The following is a 27,274-nucleotide window of genomic DNA, read 5'->3' as shown; positions in this document are numbered from 1 at the left end:
GGATATAAGTTTGATGTTTCTGTTCATACAGAACATGAATGTGACTGAAGCGTGTACTTAACAGCTGTTGTGGCGTTATAGGCCTTTAAAAACCTCCTTTCAGGGTAGAAATACACACACGGACACACGAAACAGCACGTACCACTCTACCTGTGGTTTATTTTGTTTGTTTTGTTAAAAAAAAGTAGCTTCATAAAACTTTCCACTTTGTATATGTATTTAACAGTTTACAAAAATGGCTTTAAACATTTCTTTCAAAATAGTTCTTATACTCTGAAATAAACAAATTCACAAAAATAATCTATATTCCCTATGAACATTGAAAAGTAGTGTACATCTGTCGTAAAAACAAGGAGAACGAAGGAGGAGCACAGGATGTAAAAAGGACAGACTACCTGTAATAAAAGGAAACTGTCAGCTGAGCCTAGACAGATGCAAGACTTCCTTGGAAAAAGGCTGTAATGCTGAGAAGGTCATTGGAGTGTCTGTGTGGTTGGAGGAGTAAACTCATGGATACCAGCAGCTGCATTCACTGAAGCTGTGTTCTATTGCTGTAATGACAGGTAGGAAGATAATGATCCTCAACCATCCAACCAGGAAACGCCAGTCTGAGAAGGTACGTCCGTTTTTCTTGTTCAAGACAGTTCGAACACTGTTCAAAACACTGTTTCATCTGGTGTCCTTTAAAATCAGTCAAAAAGTTTGTTTTCTGAACATGTCAATACAGGCGTCCAATCAGAAACAAGATGACCCATTGTGGACATTTAAAAGCTATTATCATAAAGTAGGCATGTGACTGGAAAAAAAAATGCCAATAGGGGTCGGGCAATATGGTAACATGTACTAGGAGATAGTTGAGATTTTTCTATTCCATTTATTCTGAGGTACATGTGCCTTTAACTTTGCCTGGATGTCGTGTGGTAACTTTGCTTTGCTGGGACTTTAAAGACCGGATCATCCATAAATACAGTGTTAGATTTGGATATTATATATTTCTGTGGTTTCTCAGATGAATGTCCTGAGAAGTGACTTTACATCACAACATATAGTATATTGTTACTGCGACTTAAATGTACATATGTGCTCATAGACTCCATCCATATTGCCCACCCCTGATGTCGATGAATGTCAGTGTCAACCACTAACAACAACAAAATATTAGATAACAGTATCAACATGGACTAAAAAAAAACAATAACATTAGAAATGTAAGGGCCTGCCTGAATGGACCAGATTTGTCCTGCTAGCCATAAATTTACATGAATGCACAACATTTTATTTATCATAAAACTTGCTGCAGTCATACAAACATTTTTCAGACCAGCTGAATAAAGGTCTGTTTTTGAAGAAGAAGAGCAGCAGGACTAATAAACCAGTCTGTTCTGCCACTTAAGGATCTGCTGGCTTATTGTGTATCTAATGGAGTGTGTGTGTGTGTGTGTGTGTGTGTGTGTGTGTGTGTGTGTGTGTGTGTGTGTGTGTGTGTGTGTGTGTGTGTGTGTGTGTGTGTGTGTGTGTGTGTGTGTGTGTGTGTGTGTGTGTGTGTGTGTGTGTGTGTGTGTGTGTGTGTCTGCTGAAGAGTGTGTCCATACAGACAAAAGCCATATGGATGTTTAAGGCATCTGTCAATATGAAGAGGATTTTCTTTAAAGTCTCTTGCTCGTCCGCTGTGTATTTGTCCTGAAGGCCCCTCCTCCAGTTTAACCCCCCCGGACCCTCTGCCTCTGACAGGATGTGATGTAACAGCACGGGGGCAGCCGGAGCGTCTGCCAGCAGTGCGTTGGTCCTTTTCCCTCTCTGGTTCCTCAGTAAGTCTTTTTGAGGATCGTCATCGTTTATGATGGTGATGTCCAGCGGTCAACAAGATGTACTTCAGAGGAGAGACGCTGCAATCCTTTTTCTGGGGACAACACAAACATGGCTTCCTCACTACGTGCCATAATCATTGGGAAGCTGTGAGGATGCTGCTTGCTTCTCCTCCAACTCAGCGAGGACCGTCTCCAGCTGCTGGATCAGCACCCGCTTCTTGAACCTGTCGGAGAGGAAAAAGAAAATTAGAAAGTGGGGAACGGCGCTTATGCTAAAAGTTTCGACTGAGGGAGGAGACTCCTGCACGGGAGTCTGCAAAAGTTTTAGGCCCTTAAGGTGTTTACATTTTCCACGCAGTACCAAACAAGGAGGGTCTGATCATTCCCCAAAATGATTCTGCAACATGACAACGACTCATGAAGAACAAAAAGGAGTCCTGCCACAGAGCTCAACCTCACGTAGTCGGTCTGGGATTACATGAAGAGTAAGAAGACGGACTGAATCCAAACAAGAACTGCGGCAAGTTCTCCGAGATGCTTCCAACAACCTACGTGAAGGCACCTTCAAAAAAACAGCACGGGCCCACCGAGGACGGGGATGTTTTACAAGTTGTTTGACATTATCAGAGTTCGTTTTTTTTTTCTGTTACTGCACATTGTGCCTAAAGCGTTTGCACAGCACTGCAGGTCAACCTAATTTAAAAGGCTATGAAGATAATTGCAGAGCATGAAGCTGCAGAGCATCAAGGAAACACAGTCTCATATAAGGTGACGGCGGTGGCGCAGGTTTAATTGACATGTTTGGGGACGATTGTGCCGCTTTAAAAAGATGAAAAACTCGCCCACGACTGAAAACAGAGTCACTGTTTCTTACCTGACAGCCTCTTTGATGGCGTGTTGGATGAAGTACCGTCGCACATTTATTGGTCCTTTCACCTGCTGCAGTAGTTGGATTATTGCCTCGTAGTCTGAGAAAAAGCACATGAGCACAGACAGAGATGAAGAAACTGATGTACAACATGACATCTGCTCTACTGGACAACCAGAGAAATGAATGTCACGTGACACACTGCACCGGCTCACGCTCACTTCGTCCAGGTTTGCGGACCTCCTTGATGATCCGAGTCCGCAGCTCTGCTTGGTTGCCGTCCAGTGGAGCTATGAATACGGTGTCGTCCTCGGCAGGGTCGGCTTCAGGGACCTCCAGCTGGCTCTGTGGACTCAGACGGTCACAGTTGTGCTTCTCCTCCGGCGGCTGCTCATCCAGATGATCCTCCACCGGTCTCTCCTCTGTCACGCTGATGTCCTCCCCCTTCACCGCTGCTCCTGTCCCGGCCTTCTCCTCTACGCTCAGTGAAGATGGACTCTCCGGCTCAGTGTCCATCTCAGCGGGCCACATATCCCCCGAATCGAGCCCAAGAACGCTGTCGCCGTTACTCTCAGGGACTACCATACTGATGTCGTCCACTCCTGAATGGGTGACAAGAAATAACATATAACTCGTATCCACCGTCTTATTATGACATGCTCATAGATCACCTGTGTGTCTCCAGTCCAATGATCAACACCTTCACCAAACTCTCGTGCTTTAGCTCTTCGTCTTACCTTTGTGCTGTGGAATGGCTTTGAGGAGATTCTGCTGCCCCTGAACGCCTGTCAGACTCTTTCCAATCACATGGTTGGTGTTCCCTGGCGGAGTCTGCGGCCGCCGCAGCAGCGGCGACATACTCCGCCTTCTCTTCAAAGTAGCACCTGAGTTGGAGTCACCGGAACTTCCTCTTTTCTTGTTCTGAGGGCCGGCTACGAACTCATCGGCCTCATCGATCATCATTCCCTGGAAACCATGAGAGAACACAACATTACAGGGCGTAAATACTGAGGTATAGACATGTGGTATGACAAAACTGTGTACAGCTGAACTGCACTGACCAGTATTTTGGGTTGAAATATTTTTACCTTCTTGTCCTGCTTGAAAGGATTCCCGAACGTGTGCAGCCGTTTAGGTTGATCAGGGTCGATCTCTCTCAAAGGAGACGGCATCATTTTCAGGTACTCCTGATAGTTTCCCATCTGAGCCACTGGAATACTGTGCAGGTAGTCTGACAACCACAAGAAATTCACTCACATTAATCGAATGTTGTAATAACTACACTGGTTTTCTGTTCGGTTCGATTTAAAAGAAACTTTTGGGATATTTGGCATTTGGAGTAAAGTTCCTGCAAGCTTATATAATCGTTCCACCAAACACGTACCAAATACATGAAGATGAATGATCAACGAAAACTTGAGGGTGCATTATTGACGATATAATATACCTTCATCTTGCCCTCGGATCAGTTTCAGTGACGTCCGCAGTAGATTGGAGCGCATCCTGGTGAGTTGGTCCAGGAGGTTCCGTCTCGGGATGTCGTAGGCGTTCCGGTAAGCTTGAGGTTTTACATCCTGTGAACACGTGAGTAGATCTTGTCAGAGGAAACCCAACGCACACTGTACTTGTCCTGTTTACCCGCCGACAGAAAATGTGTCATACTTTTGCTACCTTATTAAGCAGCGCGATCTGGAAGCCAGCAAACTCTTTGAAGTTGATGTCCACCAGGCGCAGGGGCCCCTCCCCGGTGATTCCCTGCAGCAGCTGCTTGAAGTCCGGCCGGTGGGCCAGAGAGAGAGAGCTGGAGTGGTTCTTCACCTTGATGCCGGTTTCCTGAGGAGCCTTCTTCCCCACCGACACAATTAGACGATCCGATTCCATCTTAGCCTTCAGTCAGAAGACATTTTACTGTCAGTTCACGCAACATATTTGACCATTTTGGGGACCTTTTTTCTACTTTGTTTCTTAGGGTATTTTGGAGAATATAATACACAGTAGATCATTGCAGCTACAAGTATTCATGTTAAAAAAAAAAAAAAATCAACAGCAAAGTTTGCTTGTCATACTTTATTGTTTCTACCTCTCAGTTGTATAACAACAGCAATTTTATGAGGGAGGGTTTTTATCACTTTGGCAACGTAGAGCCTCAACAAACCCCACTGTGACTTCATGCTTCGGTTGCACAGCATTCAGAGGAAAAGAAAGCCTGCAGGAAGCACACCACAGCTGGCATGATGTACATGTATGTGTACATACAGCAGAGATTTCCACTTTCATATTGGGCTCTACAGATAAACCAAACGTTGCGCAACAGCCACCTGAGAGGACGACCAGGTAAGACACATGAATTTCCATGTGGTCTATACAAATACTTCCACTCAGACAATGCTGGATTATGCTTCCAGAAATGTAAGACACAAGTCATTACAATGGCACCTGTGAACAGTACTTTTTTGAAGCTGATGTGTTGAAAGCAGAAAGACATATGCCATTCATTTTGAATTGGAAATGTAACCTGAATGATATTCTTCCCCTCAAGGACACCTTGACAAATGATGAACACACTAGCTGTGTGTTACAGCTTGGGAGTTTTCTCTCTCACACGAGCCCTCTATGACTATTATACCTGCGACACTGCTTGGGAACTGTGTTGAAGGACCCTGCGTGTGAACGCAGTATTTACCTGCTGGCTGAGCTTCTTCAGGTAGGAGATGACACTGTAACTCAGGCCGCAGTCCAGGGTGTCTGCGATGAGGTTAGGTGCACCCATCATCCTCAAAGCCTTTTTTAAGGGCTGTAAGAGAATAGCAGGGGAAATTGTGAAAGTCAGTTTTATGAAGAAAATCAGTGGACAGTATAAGTGATGTAGCGTCAGTTTACCAGGAGGTAGTACGGAGGTATTGTCTTCAGGTACATCTCAAAGGACTGTCGCCACTTGAGGTTTGGTTTTAGTTTGTGCACTTTAAAAAAATCATCTGAAAGGAGAAAGAGAAGAGTGGGTTGGATCAGTGACCAGCAGTAAAAACATCCAGCTGTAGCTGGGCTGACTGATGCACACTCATCAATATTGAGACGGTGCTGGTGGTCGTGAGACTACAAGCATCAAAATATGCACTATGATGCACTACTCTTTACCACCAAAAATACCCCAGTATCCCTAAATGTCTATTTCTTGTTTAGAGATATTAAAGGTGAGTTGCTCTGGTAGAAGTCTGGTGTTTGTGATTATGATCATAGCTAAAGATGACTGGGACACTGCAGATGATGAGGTGCACCAGAGAAGGAACGCTTTTTAAGTCTAATATCCGCTCAGACCTACTGACCCAGAAGTTTTGAGGCTACGTTAAAGACAAATTTCCGACAACATGTCTTACCGAGGAGCGGGAGGAGGACCGGGTAGTTGTAAGGCATGGCAAACAGATTAACACAGGTGAGAGCGGTGCTTGCTTTAAGGTAGCCAAATGGCTGCCCCAGGTCGTTCTGCTTCCCACTGCTGTTAACGAACACCTGAACATGACAAGGAAAATTGAAAGTCGAAACAACGTTTGTTTGTGTAACTTTATAAAACCAAGACCGAGCTCTAACTCACAACTGCCAAACAGTGAAAAGATACTATGAATGAAGCTTCAGACCGGTGCCCGAGGCAACACCTGTGACTTTAAAAACAAGGAAACAAAGCTGATGAATGTGTGAGTGTTTACACTACCTGCCAGCACATGTGCGGAGACTTCCTTTCCAGGATGAACTGGGTGAGAGGAGAGGGCTCCAGTTCATACTTATCAAAGGGAAGCTTGTCAATCACCATGGGCTCACAGTCCACACAAGAGAAACGCACCACCGGGTGAGCAGAGCGAGGTGGCTGGGAGCAGCAGATGGGAGATAATTCAAGAAACTGTTAGTCATATTTATTGGTGGTACAGTCCCATCTGATGCCCTCGCAACAGCCGTGTACAACAAAGCATTAAAGATTTACAGGTAATCAAGGTGGCAGACTGAGTTTGTAGGTTGAACACTTGATTATAGTGGCTGTAAGTCAAGGTTACTGACTGATGTTAGAGGAAAAAGAGGACTGCCAGTAAAAGAGAAAAAAGACAGAAAGATAAGGGACAAAGTGAAAATAATAGAGCAGAGGATGTTACATCTATAAAAGGTACACAAAGGCCATATGAATAGCAGAAGATGAACAGCTTTACAACTTTCTGTCCAAGTCAACTTTCTGCATTAATCCAGCACTGAAAGAGGCTTCCGAGATATTTTGAATCTTCTCTGCTCACCAGGGTTGGAGAGTTCTGGTCCGGCCAGAAGGACTCTGGTATGGGCCAATGTCCCACTGGCACCCCCGTCTTTGGGTTTGGTCGCACATAGATTAGTTTGTGGCAGCTGTGCCAGGGCTGCTGGCTGAAGGAGGACACAGGACGGATTGACTCTACGGAGTTATCTGCAAAACAGAAGTATGAACAATATAAACTGAAGGCCAGCAAATACAACTGTAGAAATAATGAATGGACTGACATTAAACTGGCTTTTCTATCATTTTCTAAAATATTTTTTCGGTTTCTCAAGTACCTCAAAGTCTGTTTAGAAACTTTAAAATCTTCAAACAAAATTACATAGAACTTGTAATCTCTTCTTTTAACAATAAAATGAATGATATGCGAGTTAAACTCGCCTACATTTGGTCAAACTATAAAATGCACTCAGCTCTAATTTCTGGGTAAAACTGCACTGTGGAAACACAGAATTAGATTCGGCTCTGCTTTCATCTGTTTTCTTCATGCTCTCAGTGTCTTTGCTCCAACTAACTGTATGAAATGTGATTAGATGATGTGCAATAAAATGTACTTCTTTCGGTGTGATTCATATTTCATGCACCTGACTGGACTCTGGGAGAATTTTGTGCGATTCAAACTGTTATGACAGGAACAGACAGTATTTGAAGATGTTGTGGTTGTTGCCTTGTGTCCACTCAGTGTGCATCCGTCAACAACTCACCCTCCCCGACGAGAGGCGGATCAAGCCCAGTCTTCTCAAAATTAATGACAACACCACTTTGAACTTTTTGGACCAGAGACTCCAGACACTGGTTCAGCATCCTCTGTGTTCGCACACAGTATGATCGCCCTGGAGGGAAAGAGCAGGACGCAGAGCGACACAGCGTAAGAGACTGAATTATTGAGTTTGAACCCAAAGAGCACAGACACAAAATGAAAGAACCAAAGTAGAAAGGAAATGCCAAACCTCCAGTAACTTCACACATCTGGGTGATGGCAGACTCATCTGTGGGGACGCTGCCAAGTTGCTCATTGTCTGGTGTCGCTGCTCCTGGCAGCCTCAGTACCAACGCAAACAGACGCTGGTCCCAGCGAAAAGGCTCTTTGGTCAGCTCGCTGCCAGCCAACGGAGAGTTCAGAGGAAGGTGCAGCTACACAGCAGGCGAGGATGATGGAGGTGATGGAGGTTATTATGTGAAACTGTAATTGGTCACCATCCGAACAGTTTGACAAAGTTTACCTTTAACGTCCTCTAAAGTCCAAACAGATAACAGTGCTTAGCAGCGCCATTGCATTTGTTTGTGCTCTCACCTCATCTGGCACCCCGGAGCTGTGTGTAAGCTTGTTCCCATCAGTGATGGTGATGATCACAGATGGCTCGAGGAAGAATGGGTTGCGGCCCTGAAGGGGAACGGCAATATTCAGCAATTAAATCCAAGTTGAGTCAAACAGTGAGCCTCGTTTTATTCTCACCGCTCTGCGTTCCCGTCTTTACATTTTAAAACACTCTTCTGGGCTCCGGGCCCGAAACAGATTTATTTCTGGTAAAACACAAAATGTAATTGGTCTTTCATGCTTTCACTCATGGCAAAACACTGGATGAAATATTTTAACAGAGATCCACTTAAACACTGTAATTAGTATGGAAACACCATTACACCTCTGTTAACCCTGCGGATACTAATGTGAACTCCAGGCTGCAGCTTGTAATCTTTGAGTTGTGTCAGAATGCATCTGTAAGATGCAGAGTGTCCTTGTGTTACTCATTGAGGACAGAGGCCTCTACCACTGTGCAGCAGAGGTCTGCCTCGTCTAATTCAAACACACACAGAATAGCTAAGTAGATTTACAGGCTACTGAAACACAGAACTTGTGTCACTGCCTGAGAGTAGTAATCCATCTCTGCCTTCGAGCAGGAGTTTAGAGAAAAGATGTGCGTAAGGAGGAAATGACTGCGTTAACTGAGACAAGGTGGAGTAGATTAAAGCTCCAGTCGAGAGTCAATATTCTCCTCGTTGTTGTCAGGTAAAGGAGTAAAGAAAGAAATCCCATCTGAAACATATGTGAATGTCACGCTCATAATTCAAACTTTCAAAAACGTCTTTAACTCCAGGGAAAGTCTTTTCAGTCACACTCGGTTTCACTTGAACAAAGTTTAACCTAAATTTAATTAGCGTGGATTGAGCTGTAAAGGGTCTCGGTTACAGCCACTTCCCATTCTCCACCTGTATCATTTGTAACTGTTCTTGAATTGAAGCGAGTAACTTTTAGTTTCTAAGCCTTCTTCTATGACCTCGAGGTCACTTATTCTTGACATACCTGGCCTCAGTCACCCATTTATCTTTTTAGGAGAACTCCTATTCTGTAACAAGAAGATCACAGGGGATCTGCAAGACCTCTCAACTTGTCCCAATCATCCTAAATGTATCCATAACCATTAATAAAAAGGCTAAATGAAAATATCAAATAATAACATTAAATTCAAATCCAAATCATTTAGAAACCTTTCAAAAACCACTGAAACCCTGAAGAGTAATATCCTCTGTTTGGCCAATGAAATGCATAGAAGCATGCAGTGTGTCAGGGAGTAACTAGTCGGGCCAACATGTGACACTGTTAGGTAATTAAACTGCAAAATGAACATAACTTGAATGTGTTCCAGTTTCTGAGAACAAATATGGAATTAAATTACAGTTACTATTTAAAATGTCGATGATTACAAAGGAGCTACATCCAAATATATTGTTGGAATATAACATTCATTCTGTTGCTTCGAGTCTCTTTGGTTCTCTTGTCTGAGTTCGCACCGCCTCCGATCTGCCGAACAAATCATTGTGCATTGCTATGAGCAACCGCGCCAAGGTGGTTGGCCAAGTAGCCGGTTAAAATGAAGGTCTTTCAAAAGTCCTTCGGGAACCAAAAACCTGTGAACAGCACCGAGCCCTGTTTAGAGTTCTATCATCAGTATGGAGTCGACCTGAAGGTGGACTTTGGTTGAGGTTCTGCGAACATTTTTCCTTCACTGCAGTCTTTGTTTGTGATCTACGTACTTGTAATTTGTTTTGGTGATTGTGCTTTGAAATCAAAACATTCAACTGTTAGTTGGTTTATATTGAATATTTGATATTTATATTCAATTTGACAGTGATAGAAAACATTTGTTTGAAAAGTAATCAAAAAGTAATTAAATGTACCTTAGATTACTTTGATGATGCAATTCAAATAGTCACATTATTTATCAAATTTGTAACAGTGTAACTCGTAATCTGTAATCTATTACAAAAGTAATTGGTAGTACGCCGATGCCAAATACCTGTCCGTAATTGTCGATTCCCGAGACGAGGCGGTTGAGGTTCAGCAGGTCGAAGGCTGTGCGGAGAGCGTGACCTAAGGTGGTCAGCCCCGATGCCTGAAGGTTCTTCAGCTCACACATGAACGTGGCATGGTTCTCCTTCCAGCCTGCCTGTAATACACCGACAGTGTGATGAACATGCCGCACAGCAAACAGCCATACAACGAGCTGCAGAGGAGGCCTGAAGTCACCGTGCATGGTGAACAGGCACAAACCGAAATAGATGCACACCCACAGATACCCATACGGTGTAATTACAAAGAAAACCGGCGAGGTTTTGTTCACTGACAAGCACAAACTCATTATTTCGAGCAGATGACTGTCGCCATCGGTAAGAGGAGTTATAGAGTCTTAGCAACCCATTGATGCTGTGCAGCATGACACAACAGTACCCGTGAAATTAGATCAGGTTGTGTGAAGCTCTGGAAATGGAAGATAATATTGTTGAAATTCAAGCCCACATTTGAGCTGCATGTTGCTGTTTAAGAAAGAGTCTAATGTCATAAATGACAAGCCACCAAAAATACACTTTCCACAGCTGCCTGTCCTGCTGTGACAGAGATATCCTCCCAGTGGAGAGGATGTGAGTGTGTAACTGCTCTTGGACTTTTCTCCAGAGGGGTCAAGTACTTTACTGCTACAGCTTCATGCTTAATCTAAGGATGACCTGCAAGCTTACCACTTCCTTTGTTGGAGCGGGAGGGGAGGAGGCTAAAGACACAGAGAGATGGAGAGCAACAGAGAGAGAGAGAGAGAAAAGCTTGATTTGCCAGTATCAGCGTGTGTGCTCTGAATCAGGCCAATGGGCAGATTTCTGGATTATCGTGGGATATCATTCCAAAGTCATGATTTGGGTGGAATTCTTAAGAAGGCGTAGTGTTACATGAATGACATTTGATAAGTGTTAGACAGTCAGACCTCACTGAGCTGCTGAAGCAAAACTCAAGTTGGAGACATTCACAGGGGCAGCAAAGTAAGTCAGACACAGACCCTTGCGTAGGCCATCAGAAATGTAAGGCTTAGCGTGCGCTCAATAATTCAGACTACAGAATATTTCTGTTTTCTTCCTGCCCAACCTCCTCCCTCTCCCTCTACATCAACAATTTATTGCTTGTGTAACCGTACAATCAGAGTTGCCCCATTCCCTATAACTTTGTCCTTTCATCATAATCCTCAGTGCACAAAGCAGGCAGAAACAACAAAGGGAACGGCAACGAAGACAAAGAGAGGAAGAGCAGGAGGAAGAAGAGTCGAGGAGAGACTTAGCAACGACGGAGAAACACTTCAGGCGGCAGCACCTGGATGATGATCTTATGAGAGGGAGGAAGCCACAACTTGGATTATTGGACTAACGTATTATACATGAGACTGTCTCAGTGAGCCATGTTTACAACTCGTGGTGAATACTATGACGACATGAAGTGGGAAAGCATGACGTGAATGACAGCATCCACTCACGACCTCAATCCAACAAATAGTCCTGAAAATCATACAATTATGTTTTAAGTGTTGGGGCGCAAATGACGTGTTTTATTGTGAAGGTCAATAAAGAGACGGGTACAAGCTCAGTCAATAGTTTCTTGTACAGCACAGCCTGTATATTAGTTCATTGAACAAATATCTGTGTTGTTGTCTCATTAATTAGAATGAGAAGGGTTTTAAAACAGACAGTAGAGGAAAGTATAATAAAAAATACTGTAATAAAACAACAATAAATTGCAGTTTGTTGTTAAGAAAAAGGAAGTAGTTAATCTTATCTATAATGCAAAAAAAGCATTTCATTTGAGATTAATTTATTATAAGTGTATTCTGATTAAAGTAAAGCTGTAAAGCCCTCCAAATGACAAACATTAATAACAGACGAGTCAAAAGTATAATTGAGCGCATTAATCAGAGTGAGTTGAATATTTCAGCTGACTGAACAGAATCAAAAGCAGTTTTCTTAAATCTCTAATCTGCTGATAAAATGCAGTCTATTTATTTAACACCCCGACATTCAAATTTTCCAGCTCTATCTTTCAACTCTTTTGTCCAAATTACTCGTAGCAGACATATCCTCTTCCTTTTGGTGTTTGTGCGATTATCACAAGTGTATACATAATGTCTGGGCATATAAATGAAGCGTGTAAAATGTTACACTATATTATTTTATAGTTCGTAGTCAATCATCATGACATAGATTGTAGGATTTTCACTTCTGGTCTGGCTCTCTTTAAAAATCTGCATGTGTTTAAATGGTTCAGCGAAGTGCATTGAAATTCCACTTCTTTGAGTATTACAAAACACGCATTGTACTTTATAACATATGCCTCTTCATCTCTCTTTCCAGCTCCAGCATTTTCGTCATTCGGTTATGAGGCATGCAAATAAAAATATATATAAAGTGTACAAGGAAAGTAATCTACTCCATGTGTCTTCAGGCACTGATTACATGGGATGGATTGAGCACTCAGCATATGGTGTAGAGTTTGTAGACAGAGTTAGGCTAGTCTAATACAGACCACCCACTGAAACAGATCAGGGGCTTTAAGGTTTCATATGAATACTGAGGATTGGATTTTATTGGGCATGAAACGCTCAGAGAGAGATATGTGCCAGGTCATAAAAGAAGTCCACAGATAGGGATAGCTTGGCTGAAATGAACCCCATTCAATTATTACAGTGATTCACAGGTTGCATGTTTGTTTTTCCTTCTTAATGTGCGTGTCTGTGAATGGAAACTACAGTGTTTCTATGCCGGACCATAGAGCTCTCAGTGTCGGCATGACAAGTATCACATGAATAATGATAATTCTCTTCCAGCGAACTCGTATAAATATTAAAAAAAAAAAAAAAAAAATGTCACGATGAAGAGGGTTTATCAACTTTCAGCCCATATTGGCCAATAGTAATGCGTGGCTGATGCAAGGGGCGGGGTAGAGGATGATTGGCAGGCTACTTGACCAGTCTAGACGTTGTACTCTTAAAAAAAAAGAGCGACGTCATAGCTGATAATCAATCTCTCCGCCTCCATCTCAACGCCCGAGACTTTTCTCAACACAAAAGCAAAATGTCCGCTGGATGTTCGGAGGCAGCGCAGCTCCGGGTCTGCGAGTATTTGGAGCAATAATTTTGCCGTTTTCGCCACCGGGACGCCGCCCAACTCTGACTACAAACCAGAAGGACAATAAAGTCTCACTGACAGAAAAATACGTTCGACTTGTGAAATGTAAAAATGGTATCAGTTGCTAATTACCTTCACTCCGTACGGTGGATCATCGAATGTAACTAGCATGTACCTGTCGCCTCTACTAGCCGGGTCTCGGGCACGCAGCTGTCAAAAAAAAGAAATCCAAAACAACATATGTTAATTTCGACCGACCTTGCCCAAGGAACCCTAAAGTCACCAGCGGAGCATACTTGCTGAAAAAAGTCGGGGTAAAATCATGCTTTACCTTCATAAAGACCTCAACCGCGCCTTTAGCAACGTCCAGATACGTCGTACCCAAATAAGTGCGCTGATTCATAGAGGCGGACGTGTCTAACAGGAAAAGTAAAATAGGCATTTTAAATGTAAAGCCGCGGTTGTATGCTTTTCTAAAATAACTGTTATCCACATATGACCTATCGGGCGGCCAAACAGTTGACACATGTGTATATATATTTGTTATAATAAGCCCCCCCTCCAGAAGAGGGCCGTTGCCTCTGCCCTCTCTCGATCTGCCTTTCGAGAGCTCTGTCTCGGCTCGCGCTGTTCAACTTCTGCTCCGAACCGAAGGGAACGCCCACCTCCGTCCGCTGCCACGCCATTGGTTGATCCCGAGTCCGATGACCACGCCCACCCCCCTCCGAAGTATAAATATATATAACGAGGTCGCCATGGCTCGTGTAGATCGTACGTCCGCCTACATGCTATACGGTTGCATGACTGCTCACGAGCCAAGATATTCAAATTAATTATTGTGCATCCCTGTAAATGTCTGGGACCCTTAGTTGCATGTTTGCCTGGCTTTGAGACCAGACGATTGATGGTTGTAGCTGTGTGGAGATTATATTCATAGACCTGAATTTTCTTGCTATTGGCCCTCGTATCCCGCCCCCCATCCCGCTCACACACACACACACACACACACACACACACACACACACACACACACACACACACACACACACACACACACACACTATCTCTCTCTCTTGCTAACTCCCTCTCCTTTCACTCTTTTGATGCGTTCAAAGGCCCCTCAAAAGGTCCGTCCTTCCGACTCTGAAACACAACAAGAACACGTGGAGTTACCTGACCCAACCAAGTAAACAAAAATATGTAATAAGTTCACGTATTTAGATCTACTGTCATGGAGACATACATGCATGTTGTGCTGCGATGGCAGACTCCAGATAAAATGTATAATTTAAGTCAGAAACGAAAACTGAAGTGGACATTTAACACACAAAGCCAAAACATTGTATTTGAATTTTAAAAGTAATTCTCGCCATCAAGCCTCAAAATTAAAACAAATATGTTTACCCCCTTTTTCCATTTGGTTTGGCAGTTCAAAATTATAGTACATCTGACAGCATCGCATTGAAGGGTGATGTGCCCTTGATGAGAACATTTCCTCAAAGATTACCTGGTACAATACCAGGTACAAGTTTCTTTCCTGGGCATATTTGTCTGCTTAAAGCTATTACTTTATTGTAGTACAAAATTCCTTACAATTACATTTGTTGTTTTCATTTGAAGTCTTTGAAAAACAGGTTGCATGGATGATAAATATGTTTTCCGGAATGATTAATTAACACAACATACTAAAACAATTCTATATGACTGAAAATGCATAGTTATGATTTAAAAACATTTCTGTCTGTTGCAGGCCGAAATAGCCCGATAAACAATGATATCCTTGCGCGAGGGTGAAACACTAAAGACAATTTGGAGCTATTTTGTACGAATAATTTGATTTGATTACAGTTAAGAACTCAAAGTATGACGTCAATAAAACTGAATATGCTTGGCTTATGTGGGGTTTAATAGCATAAAACAAGTTTCACACGCCCTTATTTACGTGCTTTCCAAGCGGCACGTTATGAAATTATGATGTTACTCCGCATGCTTAGACAACATCTGACGTCCGTACGTCGCCTGCTCGCCCTCCGCCATCCCAGAATGCACCGCGAGCTCTGCAGTATAATTATTCACAAAAAAAAAGAAAAAAGAAAAAAGGAAAAGGTCTGAAGAGAAACAACAACAGGGTGGCAGCAGAAGCACAGACTCTTGCTTATAAAGCTCTGACCTTTCACGGACTTGCATGCTGGCAACAAGGTAAAGTCCCACGCTCGTGTTTGTGTTGAGATAAAACAAACCTGTGCGGTGTTTTGTTGTTGTTTTAATTAAACGAAGACAACGTTTATCAGCCTCAACATGGGGCTTTCACAGCCGGCTAACGCTAGCCGACACTATTGTACGACGTTAGCGTTACACTTAAAAGACGTGTTAGTGGCAGCGAGACAACATATAAAACGGTTGATAGGACTTAATGGTGGGACATTGGTACGATATGTATGACTTCAATACCTCCGTAAGGAGCTGCTATGTGGTGTGTGTTTACGTCGTCGCCTCCGATCCCGGTTTAAAGGAAGCTCACGTCCTGTACGTAAGACAGCCGGAGTTATAACCTCACGACACACCGAGCAGCGACTTCACCAACACGTTGCTGTCGGTGTCGTGAATGGATGGAGATCCTTTATATGCGTGTGTGACGTCAGTGAGGGGACAAGTGTTGCGACACCGCGAGCCTCGCTGCTCCTCGAGACGTGTAAACACAGCGAGTCACGTGACCAGCCGCATGGCGTTTACACGCTCGTGCCGTTCACCTTTGTTAAACTTGTGCTTAACCTTCAAAGTTATACACCTTTCCATTTTCCTTCGCTCGTTTGAAGTCGTCCCCCTTTGCAGGAGTACTAGTACATACTTAACAAGGAGCTGCTGCACTGAAGGGTCAAAGGTTATCGTGTGTGTGAGTTAGTGTACAAACATGCCCAATTTTTTTTTATTGAAATCCTATCAATATTGTTGTAGGTCCCAAAAATGCAGTATTAACTGGGTTTTAGTGTAAACCTTTGGAAGTAGGGCTGTGAATAATAATCATTTTTAACGAATTGTTTGGTCTTTAAAATATCAGAACATGCTGAGAAAGGTTGTGCAAAGCCCAACGTGCTGCCTAAAATGTCTAGTTTTGTCCCGACTAACGATCCAGAACTGAAACATATTCGGTTTATTATCACTGAAGACTAAAGAAACTAGAAAAAAAATCATATTTAAGAGAATATAATCAGATATTCTTAGTTTTTTTACAACAAAAATATGATTCAAAATCGATTGATTATTAAAATAGTTGGGGTCTAATTTTCTGAGTATCAACTACTCGATTATTTGCATCATATGAGGCCTATGAGCAGCATTGGAGCCGGCGACACCAACAGACTTAACAAACCGGTTAAGAAGGCTGCAACCTGGACAGTCTGGAAAAGGTGGTGGAGAGGAGGACGCTGAGGAGATCGTTCCTGATCCAGGAGATCATTCCTGATACAGGAGATCGTTCCTGATCCAGGAGATCGTTCCAGATACAGGAGATCATTCCTGATACAGGAGATCGTTCCTGCCCGCTGCAATAAGACTGTACAATAACTCACCTCTGGCAAAATCCATCACACAACAATAACACCCTGGCACTGCTGTCTTGTATGTTGTTTTGTTCTAATCCATTGCACTGTTGTTTAGGTTAGTTTTGTTTAGTTTATTTAATTTTATTATATAGAATGTGCATTTAAAAAAAAAATTATATTACATTTTTTGCCCTGTATATGCTGCTGTGACATTAAAAAAAACTTCCCTCTGAGGGATTAATAAAGTATCTATCTATCTTATCTCTCTCTCTCTCTCTATCTAAATACAGTATATTTAGGTGCAAAGTAACTGGAAAGCATCAGTTGCATAAATAAATGAGATAAAGCATGTAATGTGAAACATGTAGTGGAATAAAATATTGATGTGTCACAAAATGGTAATGGGGTGCTCCGTTAGTGCCTCTTACTAAATTCCCTTTGTGTCTCTCCCCCCCCCCTCCCCCCCATCTCTTCACAGTATCATATCATGGCCTTAAGGAGCTGAGAGAGGGAAGTGGCATTTCTACCTGAAGGGAGTTCACACAGCTTGATAATTGCAAGAGAAGAGTGGGGGGGCCAGGCAGACCGTGGACGGGGAAGGGGCAGAGCACAGCGGGAGCCAATGCAGCAGCAGCATCGACAGCCTGAGCTGGTGGAAGGAAGCCTTCCCGTGTTCGTTTTCCCCACTGAGCTCGTCTTCTACGCAGATGATCAGACGTCACACAAGCAGGTGCTCACCCTCTACAATCCCTATGAGTTCGCCCTCAAGTTCAAAGGTCAGTGAGCAGAGGAGAAGACGATCTACACGTGTCACTAGTTCGCGTTTTGTGAATTACTGCGCTCCAGATCATCCGGATAATTTGTGTGTTGTTTTCTTCTTTGTCAGTGCTGTGCACGGCGCCAAACAAGTACACCGTGGTGGATGCCACCGGGGCCGTCAAGCCACAGTGTTGTGTTGACATGTGAGTTTTTGAGACCTACGACTTTTTTGGACAGCGGTCGAAGGTTATTGTGTCATTTTCATTGGGTTTTTTTTTTTGCCTGCGTTGCTAAATCTTTACTTGTTGTCTTTGTTTGGCAGTTTTGCTTGTTTGTTTTCCACCAGCTAGTAGTTTTGCAGGTCACCTCTCACCCGGTTAAGCAGACCGTCTAACTTTCTGCGTCCACACAGAGTGATCCGACACCGAGATGTGCGGGCGTGCCACTACGGGGTGTACGACAAGTTCCGACTGCAGGTGTCGGAGCAGAGTCAGCGCAAGGCTCTGGGTCGCAAAGAGGTGACGGCCACGCTGCGTCCGTCCGCCTCGCAGGAACCGCCGAGCCCACGACCCCAAGACGAGGATCGCAGAGTCAAGGAGCAGTTTGCAGACAGCGAGTTTTTTGAGCAGACTGCATTTCAGACAGGTAGGGTGAAGGACTGTTCTGCGATGCACCACCAGATGGAGCCAAATGTTCATGAACTTCAACTTGTTGACATTAAGGGGAACATTGATCATTACATCATTTTATGTCGACTTATCTCACTCCGTATGACAATTATGATTTAGTAATATTGAAGGTCGTAACCATCCTCTTGATCTCGTTGCTGACACTTAGTTACCGTATGCACACGTGTACATATATATATATATATATTGTCTGGCAGTAATAGGTTGTCTACACGGGATTAACAGTGGACTGATGACAGAACTGGTTTTAATGTACACATGTTCTGATCAAATACACTACAGCCGTACAATGACTGTTTGGATTTAAGGGTTAAATGAAGTAGATTACATTATTTATCTTTATCCGCCAATAAGCTTATTTTAAGCTGATGTTTGCCCGCCACCAGCACATCATTTAAATTCAGAGCAAAGGCCAAAGGCTCAGTGTATACAAACTGCATTTTTATCCATTCTTAACCTTAACCCTTTTCGAATTTGTTTGTTTGTTTGTTTGTTCAGCAGAGAGCCGTCCTGTTGCTGGAGGTCCCAGTCTGCTGACGGTGCTGCTTGGGCTGGTGTGTATGGCCGCCCTGATGCTCCCCACGCTGGGGGAGCTAGAATCCACTGTGCCTGTCTACCTCCACTTAAGTGTTAACAAGAAACTTGTAGCTGCTTATGTTCTCGGTAAGTACAAAAAAAATGCCAACTCGTGCCGTTGACTTTGCACTGCGTGTGAAACTTAATTCTACACTGCAGTGCTTTTGTTAATGAAATCACTTTGTTGAATGTACCCGATTTTAGGTCTTCTTACAATGGTCATCCTCCGCACATGAAGTGCTGCGAGAGCTGAGAGGAAGGAGAAATGTTCTCGCACACGAAGCCCTACGACGTTCAGCGAGAAGAGCTGACAGCGGGGGGACGGGGGTACTTCTTCGACGACCTCATCCTGAGGAATACATCTTAGAATATTTGTTTTCTAATCTACACGTTTGTGTTAATATATACGTTGGCACAATGCCGACCTGATGCAAAGAGGGGGAGACCTGCAGTGTGTTGGTCAGAGTGGCAATGTGAGTGGATGTGTCCATGAGCCTGTGAGGAAACATGAGGCCACTCAGTGTTGTTTGGGCCTCAAATTCTGTGTGTATTTGCCATTGTGTGACGGAACATGGTTAACGTGAGTGAAGGAATTCACATGCAAACATGTATATAAAGCCATTAAAATTTTGTTATGGTTTTCACCTGTAACCTACATTATGGTTGATGGATTTTTTTTTTTTTGCATTTCTTTTGTAGGCATTTTTAGTGTAGACTGAGGACTAAATGCAGTTGTTTGCATGTGTGGATACGTTACCTGAATGAGCTTTTATGTCATCAGCAGTAAGATACTTCTACATGTCACCAAAGGACAGATCTTCTTTTGAAGGAGGGCTCGCTTGCCGTACTATATCAATGCTCCATCAAACGTTTAATAAAGTCTCAATTACAGCTGTATTCTATTATATCTATAGATAGAATCTTCTTTTTTGTTGTTATTGCACTTTACAAGTTGAGTCAGGAGGCTGGAGATCGCACAACAGGACAATACAGCCTCTGTTAGCTTTGCAACGGTAGTTACTTAAAATAAAAAGTATCCCCCCTCCTGGAGGCTGCATGTGGCATGCTCGTGTACCAGTTAGTTCCAGATCTGTAAATAAGGTTCATCCCGTTTAAAAATATTTAAAACCGCTCCACAGATATAGTAACGAAATAATTTATGCAGTCCTGATGTCCGCTACGACGGCAATCACAAAAGACACGAGCACAGGCAAGGTGTTAGCCAGCTTGGCAAGATTACATCCTTCCCATTAGACATACAGCATAGCATCATCAGTTGCTAAATTCTTGGCCCAAACAGCACGAGAAAAAAAAAAGAAGATCATCTCGGAAAAATATCTTGTTGACAGCAGGGCACATTTTCGTATTTGTAAAAAGGAAAAGACATTCAGTGAATGAACTGCAACCACACTTTTCTTTAAATTAAAGGGCACACGTCCATAAAATGATTTACAATCACTTCCTTTTAAGTACAGAAACAATAAAAGTTACGCAGCCACGAAGGGGTTCAGAAGTTTGAAGTTACACAGGTGGATACGGACACGGGCCATGACAACTGAAAGCAAATATCACAGTGCAGGCTGAACCTCTACAGACGGGATTCCTTGGGTTTGTTCCAAAGAGAAGTTTTACTTGTTTCCTGCTTCAGACTTACGCCGGCTGAAAGCTGCAGGATTGAGCTTCCTGTGCAGTAAGAAACAGTCTCTCCTCTCACAATGGTGCTGAAGGTTCCAGCAGTCAGTTGATTGTGTGGAAGTGACAACACAAATGGGTCACTCTCACTGGAGATAGAAACCTTTCACCAACCATTTCATAGAAACATTTTTTTCTTCTTCATAAATAAGAACACTTTGCCAAAAGAAAAAAGGTCATCTTTTTTTTTGTTTTTTGACTTTTCATATCTACAAAACCCATCCTGACAAGAACTCAGGATACAGAGAAACCTTTAGTGTTGAGAGACTACTAGGAATGACCATCTTATTTCATCCATGATTTACTGCCAGCTGCTTTAATTGCTCATTCTGGGCAAATTAAAGTTGCAGCAAGTCATTCAGAAACTCGTCTTAACAGTCAAATTGAGGGGAAAAAAAAAATCACCACAGTCATCTGCTTAGTATAACAGAAAACCTCCATAGTTGTACCCCCAAAGAAGTTTCTGTTCTTTTACAAAGAAAACATTTGCTGTTGAAGACCTGTGTCTACATTCACCTCACAGCCAAACTCTGTATGACATCTGACAAGGTTCATATGTACATAATTACAAAACAGAGCAGAAAAACAATAAGTTAAATCTTTCCTTACAAAATCTGTGGACTGTGTAGATACAAAGGCCTGTGGACAGAAGTTTAGTTTTCCAGCACTAGAACGGGGAGATGTACACATCCAAACAGTCTTTTATTCGTCCGGTGCGCAATGTCTCTCCCTGGTGAGGGGAACTGGAAGGACAAGTTTGCAGGATGACCACTTAAAAAAAAACAACCACATCATCACTATGAAGCCAAGCACCATCCAAGATCCTCAATTAGCAGCTGCTTCTCACAGTGTCTTCAGTCATTGCCAGTTTCACTCGGCTCACCTCCAACACACAAACTCAGCCATGGCTTTCGTTTTCCTCCGTTCGAACACATCGAGACCCTTCGTGAATGTAGCCATGAAAACAGCCGTTCAGAAGCAGACGTGGGAAACTCGCACTCAAACTAAATGTAGGCGTTGGTGAGGTGAAGGATCGGAGGAGAAAACTGGCTCCCGGGGGAGAGGCGTTATTTTCCCACCTTTTCAAGTGTCTCAAATGACCCCGAGATCATTTTGGAGACAAATCCTGGAGGGAAGCAAAGGGCGAGTTGCTGGATGAGGAAGGTGAGACTCCCTCCATTTTGCCCGGCGAGTCGGTAGAGGAGCCGACGCTGCTGAGGCTGCCATCCAGGCCGTCAGGAGAGTGACTGGAAGGGAAACAAAGGAGAGTTCAGAAGGTCTGCAGGCTGCCATTATGGTAACTGTGGCACAACTCACTCTGAAGGAAGGCGTTGCTGAAATCTCCCTTTTTCTTTTTCTCCCCACTGAGGTTAAAACACATCTAATTCACCTGAAACCACTGCTGGCTAAAATATGCACAATAAGGTTCTCCAACATGACAACACGCCCGCTCACAGGGTGTTGCGTTGTGCACAGGCTACTTTGAAAGACACGGCCGCCAACTACTACAGGTGTAGTGCAAAGAATCACCTCTGCGGTACGGTGTTCAGTCGTTATTGGTGGAGTGAGGCTGCTCTCCTGCCGGAGCATCAACAGGGGGATCGTTATCTTCACAGAAAGTTTCTTACCAGCAACTGAGGTCTGACAGGTTGGAGGCGTCGGAGGACAGCATGGTGGTGGTGCCCTGGAAGAGCCTCTTAGGTTGACTCTCTGTCTCCATCTCACCTGCTGAGGAAGAGGACATGACATTTAGAAATCTGTGACTGATATCAAAATATCCAAAAGTTTTTGTTTTTTTTTCTAATAGTCAGACATTACAGATCAATTTTGAGAAAATACATGTGTCTGAAATACTCAACATGATGGCTCTAACCATCAATGAAATGACACGTGTAACAGTTATATATATTAAGGCATGTTAGCGATCTCACCTTTGCGTTTCATTGGTCCGAGTATGCTGGCTCTGATGCAGTTGATTGGACTTTGACTCCGTCGGCTGCAGAGTTGCAGAAAACACGGCGTTAAACCATTTTATTTTGAGATCCATCAACGACCTGTGGCCGTGAGCTGCAGTTATACATGTTCCTGCACACAGTCTGTCATCTTCAGGTTTAGTAAGCTGCTACAGTCACATATAGCTATCTGAAATAGCTGATGCTATAAATAACTACAGCATCTATTAGGTTTATTAATATCAAGAGCAAAGTGAAACCTGCAGACGATTCGAAAATGGTTTAACTTCCCACACTATCAAAGTGCCGCTCACCTGAACCGCCGTGTTGGGCTGGGGATGGGGCTCGGGGTTAGACCATTGCTGCTCACGAGAATTTGTAGTGAAGGAGAGAAACACTGCTGCTTAAAAAAAAAGGGGCAGAAACAGACAAAATGGCGATGAAGTCAACCGCACCAGATAAAGATTGATTATTGATTATCCTGCTGTGTTCATATATCTTTGTACAATTCATGTCAACATAGAGGAGGCAAATCTATATTGTATGAAACACTTTCCTTCAAAAAAATGCAGCATTAAGGAATGAGTCAGATGCAAAGTATGATTTCGATCGACCAGCATTGATGCGCTCGACACTAATTAAGAGAAAAAGTTGCGTTTTGGACGAGCAGCAAACTGAAAGGGACAAAGTTACCCAGAAAGCTAAAACAAAAGTTCTTGCTTTTCTGTTGCTAATAATTTACTTCCTGCAGACTGATGCACATACCTTCATTCATGAACATTATTAGGAGTTATTAAGTAAAATCAGGTTAAAGCAAACCATAATGCTTTAACTGGTCATCTGGTTATTTGGAGTATAATCAGGTGCATCCAAACACGGGGAGGTCAGACGTACCTTTTTTCCTATTCCTCTGGTGGGAGACGGTGCAGGAGATACAGGCACAAAGTCGATCCGCTTTGGAGATGAAGATGCTGACTTCTCCAAATCATTGTCACTCTGTGAACACATCACCAAACACAGACAGTTAGTGCTTTGCACAGCATACTGTGAGTCCACAGATACTGTGAGTCCACAGTACCACTTAGTCAAGTAGTAAAAAAATCATTGAATGTGGGAGTATTATACTACCAACTCAGCCTGACCTTGAAAGGCTGGTGGCCCTGATAACTCCCTGGTGTTTCACTGTTAATATAGCATGTTTGTACGTGTTGTCCTCTCTATAGAAATAAAGAGGACGCAAAAGGCCCAAGGGCCAAAACATGCAGAGGGACAGCACAGCGGCAATGACTTTGAAGGATCCCGAGCAACAATCAACAATACTTATGTGGGTTTGACACGAAACGTAGTAACGGGCCCTTTTTACCAGGCTGAGGCTTTCTTCCCAGGACTGGCTCATCTGCATGGCAGCTTGAACTTCCCTGTGTGCACAAAAAGATAAAACACACAAAGATGAGGCCTGTTAGCTTTTCTCCTCCAACAAAAATAATGATTCGAGTTCATCTCTTCATCCACCGGCTGTGTGCCGAAATATGTAGCCTCACCGCTCATGAGCAGTTTCTCTGTTCATCACATCTACACCTTCTTCCTGCAAGAGCACAGAGGAGACGATGGTTATAAAGTCATGTCAGCTACTTTCTTTTCCTTACCGAGTCCTCCAATAGATTACAAATGCAACCATGTCATTCAGACTCAAAACAACTTCGATCTCTTCACAAACAAAACAACTGAGCTGTTTTTCACTTCTCTTGTGGAAATGAAATTCAGCCAGTAGTTATCATTTCCTCTGTAGGAGTCCGATACTACCGATTGATCAACTCTGGAAGATCGCCGGCCCTGTGAACTCCCAAAAGTGCTAGTCTTGCATGTTTTTTTTTTTTTTTTTTTAGACAACATCACTCCCTACGGCTTGAGAAGGAGACGGTGGTCTGACATGCTTGTTTTCAGCATTATATGTAAAATCAGAAATAGCCACAACAGCAGATCTGTTCCTTACTTGTTTAATCTGATGAAGTCGGCTACTGGGGATGCGAATAGGTGACGATGGGACCTGTGGAGGATACGAGAGGAGAACATTCAATACTGTGTAATTCAGACATGAATTACCTGAACCTGCATGTGGTTAATAAAGTACCGTACCATGTTGGACTTGTTGACCACTGTGGTGCTATTTCTCCGACTACGTAGGACCTCTCTCTGGAACACCTGCGAGTTATCACTGCAAACACACATGTACAGCCTCCATCACGTGTCTGTTACCCATCAGCCAGAGCAATGCAGCTACTTCAATGTGTATAAAAAAAAAAGGAGAAACATATTTAATGAAAGATTTGTTATTTTTTGCTGTAAATGAATGTCACTGTATCATGTTGTATAACCTTAAGCCATTAATCATGGGTGCACTGTTGGATCTTCTCAGGTGTCCATCGGTCTGGACCGACGACGACGGGATCTCCAGATCCAGCTCCATCTTTTCTTGCGGCGTGATTCCCGAGTCGTTCATTTCTGATCAATAATGTCTGCGTGTCACCAAGTCATGAACTCAAAACGGCTAACCAGCTCCGTGATGTTACATGATCGGTCTGTTTGTTTGAAGAAGTGTTTCACCAGCCGAGCCGCCGAGAGCCAAACACACCGGAGGAAGTCAGAGGCAGCAGCGAGGGCCCGTCGTGAGGGGCTCCGGGTCCGGGGGCGAAGTAACACCGGCGATCAAACACGACAACTCCGTCACGACCAGTCCGGACATAAAACTACGTGTTGAGCATCACCGACCTGCGTTGATAACGTCGGTAACGTCGTGAGCGGCCACCGACCTTCCTGTTAGCGCGCCGAGGCTACATGCCGCACAAAGCCCACAACGACGAGCCTCCGACCCGCTGCGAGGCAGCGACGACCGGACCGACGCAAAAACTACCGCAACCTGGAGAAACACCGCTTCATGTTCGCGCGTGAACTGAGCTCGCGTTTAGTCCAAACCAGCCGGCAGGTCGCTGCGAGCAGAAAGTGAAGTGAAGCCTGAAGTCCGACGGAGGAGTCCAGCTTCTGCCTAGCCTAGCCTAGCCTAGCCGGTCCAGCTACCGAGCCCGATGAGCTAATTAGCTAAATTAGCCACAGTGCTATATCCAAAGAGAGAGGCCGGTTCACCCTTTCCACTCAACGTTTCTGTCCATCCGCCTGATCGTTACCACAGCCAGCAGACAACCAGGAGAGTCTGCTGTAAATGTTGCCCAAATTATCTAGTTTCATTGTAAGTTTCTGCTGGACGCCGCCAAGACTGAACTCAAGTGACCACACAGCAGCTAGCTGCTAGCAGCAAACTACACGCCCCCTTTTTGACGTCATAAGCACGGTCCAATGAAAAGGCTTCATCTGCCTCCTGCGCGTCCTCCACATGTATTTACTGTCCGTCTCCGGTTCCACCGCCTTCACCGTCCAGGTTAACCGGAGGATTCACGTACAAGTCGAGCCATGTCCTCTCGGCTACTGACTGTCTTACAAAATGTGTTGAGAATATTGACACGACATGTGTTTTCTGTTTGGTCTGTAATGATACAGAGGGATCAATGTGCCTTGTTTGTATTCCTGATTTTAAAGCCAGTTAAAGATGAATCAGATGACAACAGCGGGTCAAACATTCCTGGTTGTCGTGATTATTTAGGACCGAACTAGTTAACAAGCGAGTTGACTATTTGGACTTCATTTTCGAGACAGAACAGAGTTGTTAGCTTCTTGACATGATGCAAGAACACAAACCAAATCACGGAATCGTTTTTTCTGGAGGGAAGTCATTTATGTTATGTGCATTACAACTGCATTTCCCTGTAGCAGTTGGATTTTACACTGAATACAGAACTTTGGAGTAACATCACTCGTCACAGGAGGGGTGACAGCATTTAATGGTATTGCAAAGTTCAGGAACACAGAATAACAATGAGAATAGTCGAAAACAAAAAAAATCTAATAAAACAGTGGGTGGGGGGTAAATCATGTGTATGATTCAGTGATTGGTGGATAATGATTGTTTCAAACACACAAATTGATTAACTTTCAACTCTGTTTAAGTATCAATTGAACAATTACTGATCTGCAAACTACATGTTGTCGAGCTTTAAAAGGATCACGTACAAAGAGACAGGATGCATCTAGTGCCGTGTTTGGACAAATATGTCATTCACACATTAATAAAAGGATATTTCATCTTCAGCACACTCGTGTGTTTAATTGGAGACAGCAGTCTGGATTCATGTTACTTTTCGAGATCAATGTATCTGAAGAAAATCTTACAGCACAGCACCACAGAAAAGTTCATGTTTTGTCCCAAAATATACATACAGCCTTGAAGAAAATGCAACATCCTTTTTAAGAATGCCCATAAAACATATGGATAGTTCCAGGTGACAATAGAATTACAATAAAATATCGATTTCATTCAATAGAGGAGTTTGAAAATCTTAAGGTAGCACCACAATTGCGATATTGTACGTTAAGTTAGCAGCACTGAACTGAATAAATTACTCCATTGCTTAAAAAAATAATAATCAGTGTGGGGGGGTTAAAAGCCTTCTACTAATTTCAGGTGCAGCGAGGCTTCATGCTGTTTAACCCAGACTGGGTTCTCTAAGGCAAACAATTTTTAAAAGTTTAATCGTGTGTGTGTGTGTGTGT

At 43.4% G+C, this 27,274-nt stretch overlaps 3 protein-coding genes and 1 non-coding gene across 7 annotated transcripts; 1 reads left to right on the top strand and 3 right to left on the bottom strand.

The window, feature by feature from the left end:
- Nucleotides 1–132: 132 nt before the first annotated feature.
- On the bottom strand, nucleotides 133–14,341 carry ints6l (integrator complex subunit 6 like). Of its 2 annotated transcripts, XM_069696763.1 has the most exons (18): nucleotides 13,734–14,341; nucleotides 13,535–13,612; nucleotides 10,261–10,410; nucleotides 8,259–8,348; nucleotides 7,915–8,098; nucleotides 7,669–7,797; nucleotides 6,951–7,114; nucleotides 6,383–6,535; nucleotides 6,051–6,183; nucleotides 5,557–5,651; nucleotides 5,360–5,470; nucleotides 4,348–4,563; nucleotides 4,124–4,250; nucleotides 3,765–3,907; nucleotides 3,414–3,642; nucleotides 2,898–3,278; nucleotides 2,683–2,776; nucleotides 133–2,032 (listed from the first exon to the last, which is right to left on the bottom strand). In XM_069696763.1, the coding sequence occupies exons 1-18, from the start codon at nucleotides 13,842–13,844 to the stop codon at nucleotides 1,930–1,932; spliced, it is 2,691 nt and encodes an 896-aa protein (XP_069552864.1). In that variant the 5' UTR covers nucleotides 13,845–14,341; the 3' UTR covers nucleotides 133–1,929. The 2 variants fall into 2 exon arrangements, with proteins under 2 accessions (XP_069552864.1, XP_069552865.1); XM_069696764.1 differs by lacking the exon at nucleotides 10,261–10,410.
- A 1,157-nt stretch (nucleotides 14,342–15,498) lies between these two features.
- Nucleotides 15,499–19,859, top strand: mospd1 (motile sperm domain containing 1). Of its 2 annotated transcripts, none has more exons than XM_069696761.1 (6): nucleotides 15,499–15,601; nucleotides 17,423–17,720; nucleotides 17,831–17,906; nucleotides 18,116–18,348; nucleotides 18,894–19,055; nucleotides 19,173–19,859. In XM_069696761.1, exons 2-6 carry the CDS (start codon nucleotides 17,567–17,569, stop codon nucleotides 19,202–19,204), a joined length of 657 nt encoding a protein of 218 aa, XP_069552862.1. In that variant the 5' UTR covers nucleotides 15,499–15,601; nucleotides 17,423–17,566; the 3' UTR covers nucleotides 19,205–19,859. The 2 variants fall into 2 exon arrangements, with proteins under 2 accessions (XP_069552862.1, XP_069552861.1); XM_069696760.1 differs by having other exon boundaries at nucleotides 18,891–19,055.
- A 322-nt stretch (nucleotides 19,860–20,181) lies between these two features.
- On the bottom strand, nucleotides 20,182–25,941 carry pabir2 (PABIR family member 2). 2 transcript variants are annotated; one of them, XM_069696758.1, is made up of 10 exons: nucleotides 24,988–25,941; nucleotides 24,749–24,827; nucleotides 24,606–24,659; nucleotides 24,154–24,197; nucleotides 23,976–24,030; nucleotides 23,507–23,608; nucleotides 22,927–23,012; nucleotides 22,592–22,656; nucleotides 22,289–22,388; nucleotides 20,182–21,907 (listed from the first exon to the last, which is right to left on the bottom strand). In XM_069696758.1, exons 1-10 carry the CDS (start codon nucleotides 25,110–25,112, stop codon nucleotides 21,769–21,771), a joined length of 849 nt encoding a protein of 282 aa, XP_069552859.1. In that variant the 5' UTR covers nucleotides 25,113–25,941; the 3' UTR covers nucleotides 20,182–21,768. The 2 variants fall into 2 exon arrangements, with proteins under 2 accessions (XP_069552859.1, XP_069552860.1); XM_069696759.1 differs by having other exon boundaries at nucleotides 22,289–22,385.
- LOC138620149 (small nucleolar RNA U109) lies at nucleotides 23,719–23,877 on the bottom strand. The gene has a single exon (XR_011310852.1). It is a non-coding gene; the product is annotated as a small nucleolar RNA U109 (small nucleolar RNA).
- Nucleotides 25,942–27,274: the final 1,333 nt, after the last annotated feature.

This window comes from Brachyistius frenatus, unplaced genomic scaffold (assembly GCF_029030835.1).
Source record: "Brachyistius frenatus isolate BFR_SWC_R1_liver_20210118 unplaced genomic scaffold, ASM2903083v1 Contig_22, whole genome shotgun sequence".
Lineage (NCBI taxonomy): Eukaryota > Metazoa > Chordata > Actinopteri > Embiotocidae > Brachyistius > Brachyistius frenatus.
The sequence above is the reverse complement of the archived record's forward strand: the minus strand, read 5'-3'. Positions and strand labels throughout refer to the sequence as shown.

Coding starts and splice junctions, on each gene's coding strand:
- ints6l (XM_069696763.1), bottom strand. CDS start 13,844: ATGCCTATTTTACTTTTCCTGTTAGACACGTCCGCCTCTATGAATCAG. Junction 10,411..13,534: donor ATCCACCGTACGGAGTGAAG/GTAATTAGCAAC, acceptor GGTGTATTACAG/GCAGGCTGGAAGGAGAACCA. Junction 3,643..3,764: donor CTTTCAAGCAGGACAAGAAG/GTAAAAATATTT, acceptor CATGGTTTCCAG/GGAATGATGATCGATGAGGC.
- mospd1 (XM_069696760.1), top strand. CDS start 17,567: ATGCAGCAGCAGCATCGACAGCCTGAGCTGGTGGAAGGAAGCCTTCCC. Junction 17,721..17,830: donor GTTCGCCCTCAAGTTCAAAG/GTCAGTGAGCAG, acceptor CTTCTTTGTCAG/TGCTGTGCACGGCGCCAAAC. Junction 18,349..18,890: donor GCAGACTGCATTTCAGACAG/GTAGGGTGAAGG, acceptor TTGTTTGTTCAG/CAGAGAGCCGTCCTGTTGCT.
- pabir2 (XM_069696758.1), bottom strand. CDS start 25,112: ATGAACGACTCGGGAATCACGCCGCAAGAAAAGATGGAGCTGGATCTG. Junction 24,031..24,153: donor AGAGAAACTGCTCATGAGCG/GTGAGGCTACAT, acceptor TTGTGCACACAG/GGAAGTTCAAGCTGCCATGC. Junction 23,609..23,975: donor GGGAAGAAAGCCTCAGCCTG/GTAAAAAGGGCC, acceptor ATGTGTTCACAG/AGTGACAATGATTTGGAGAA.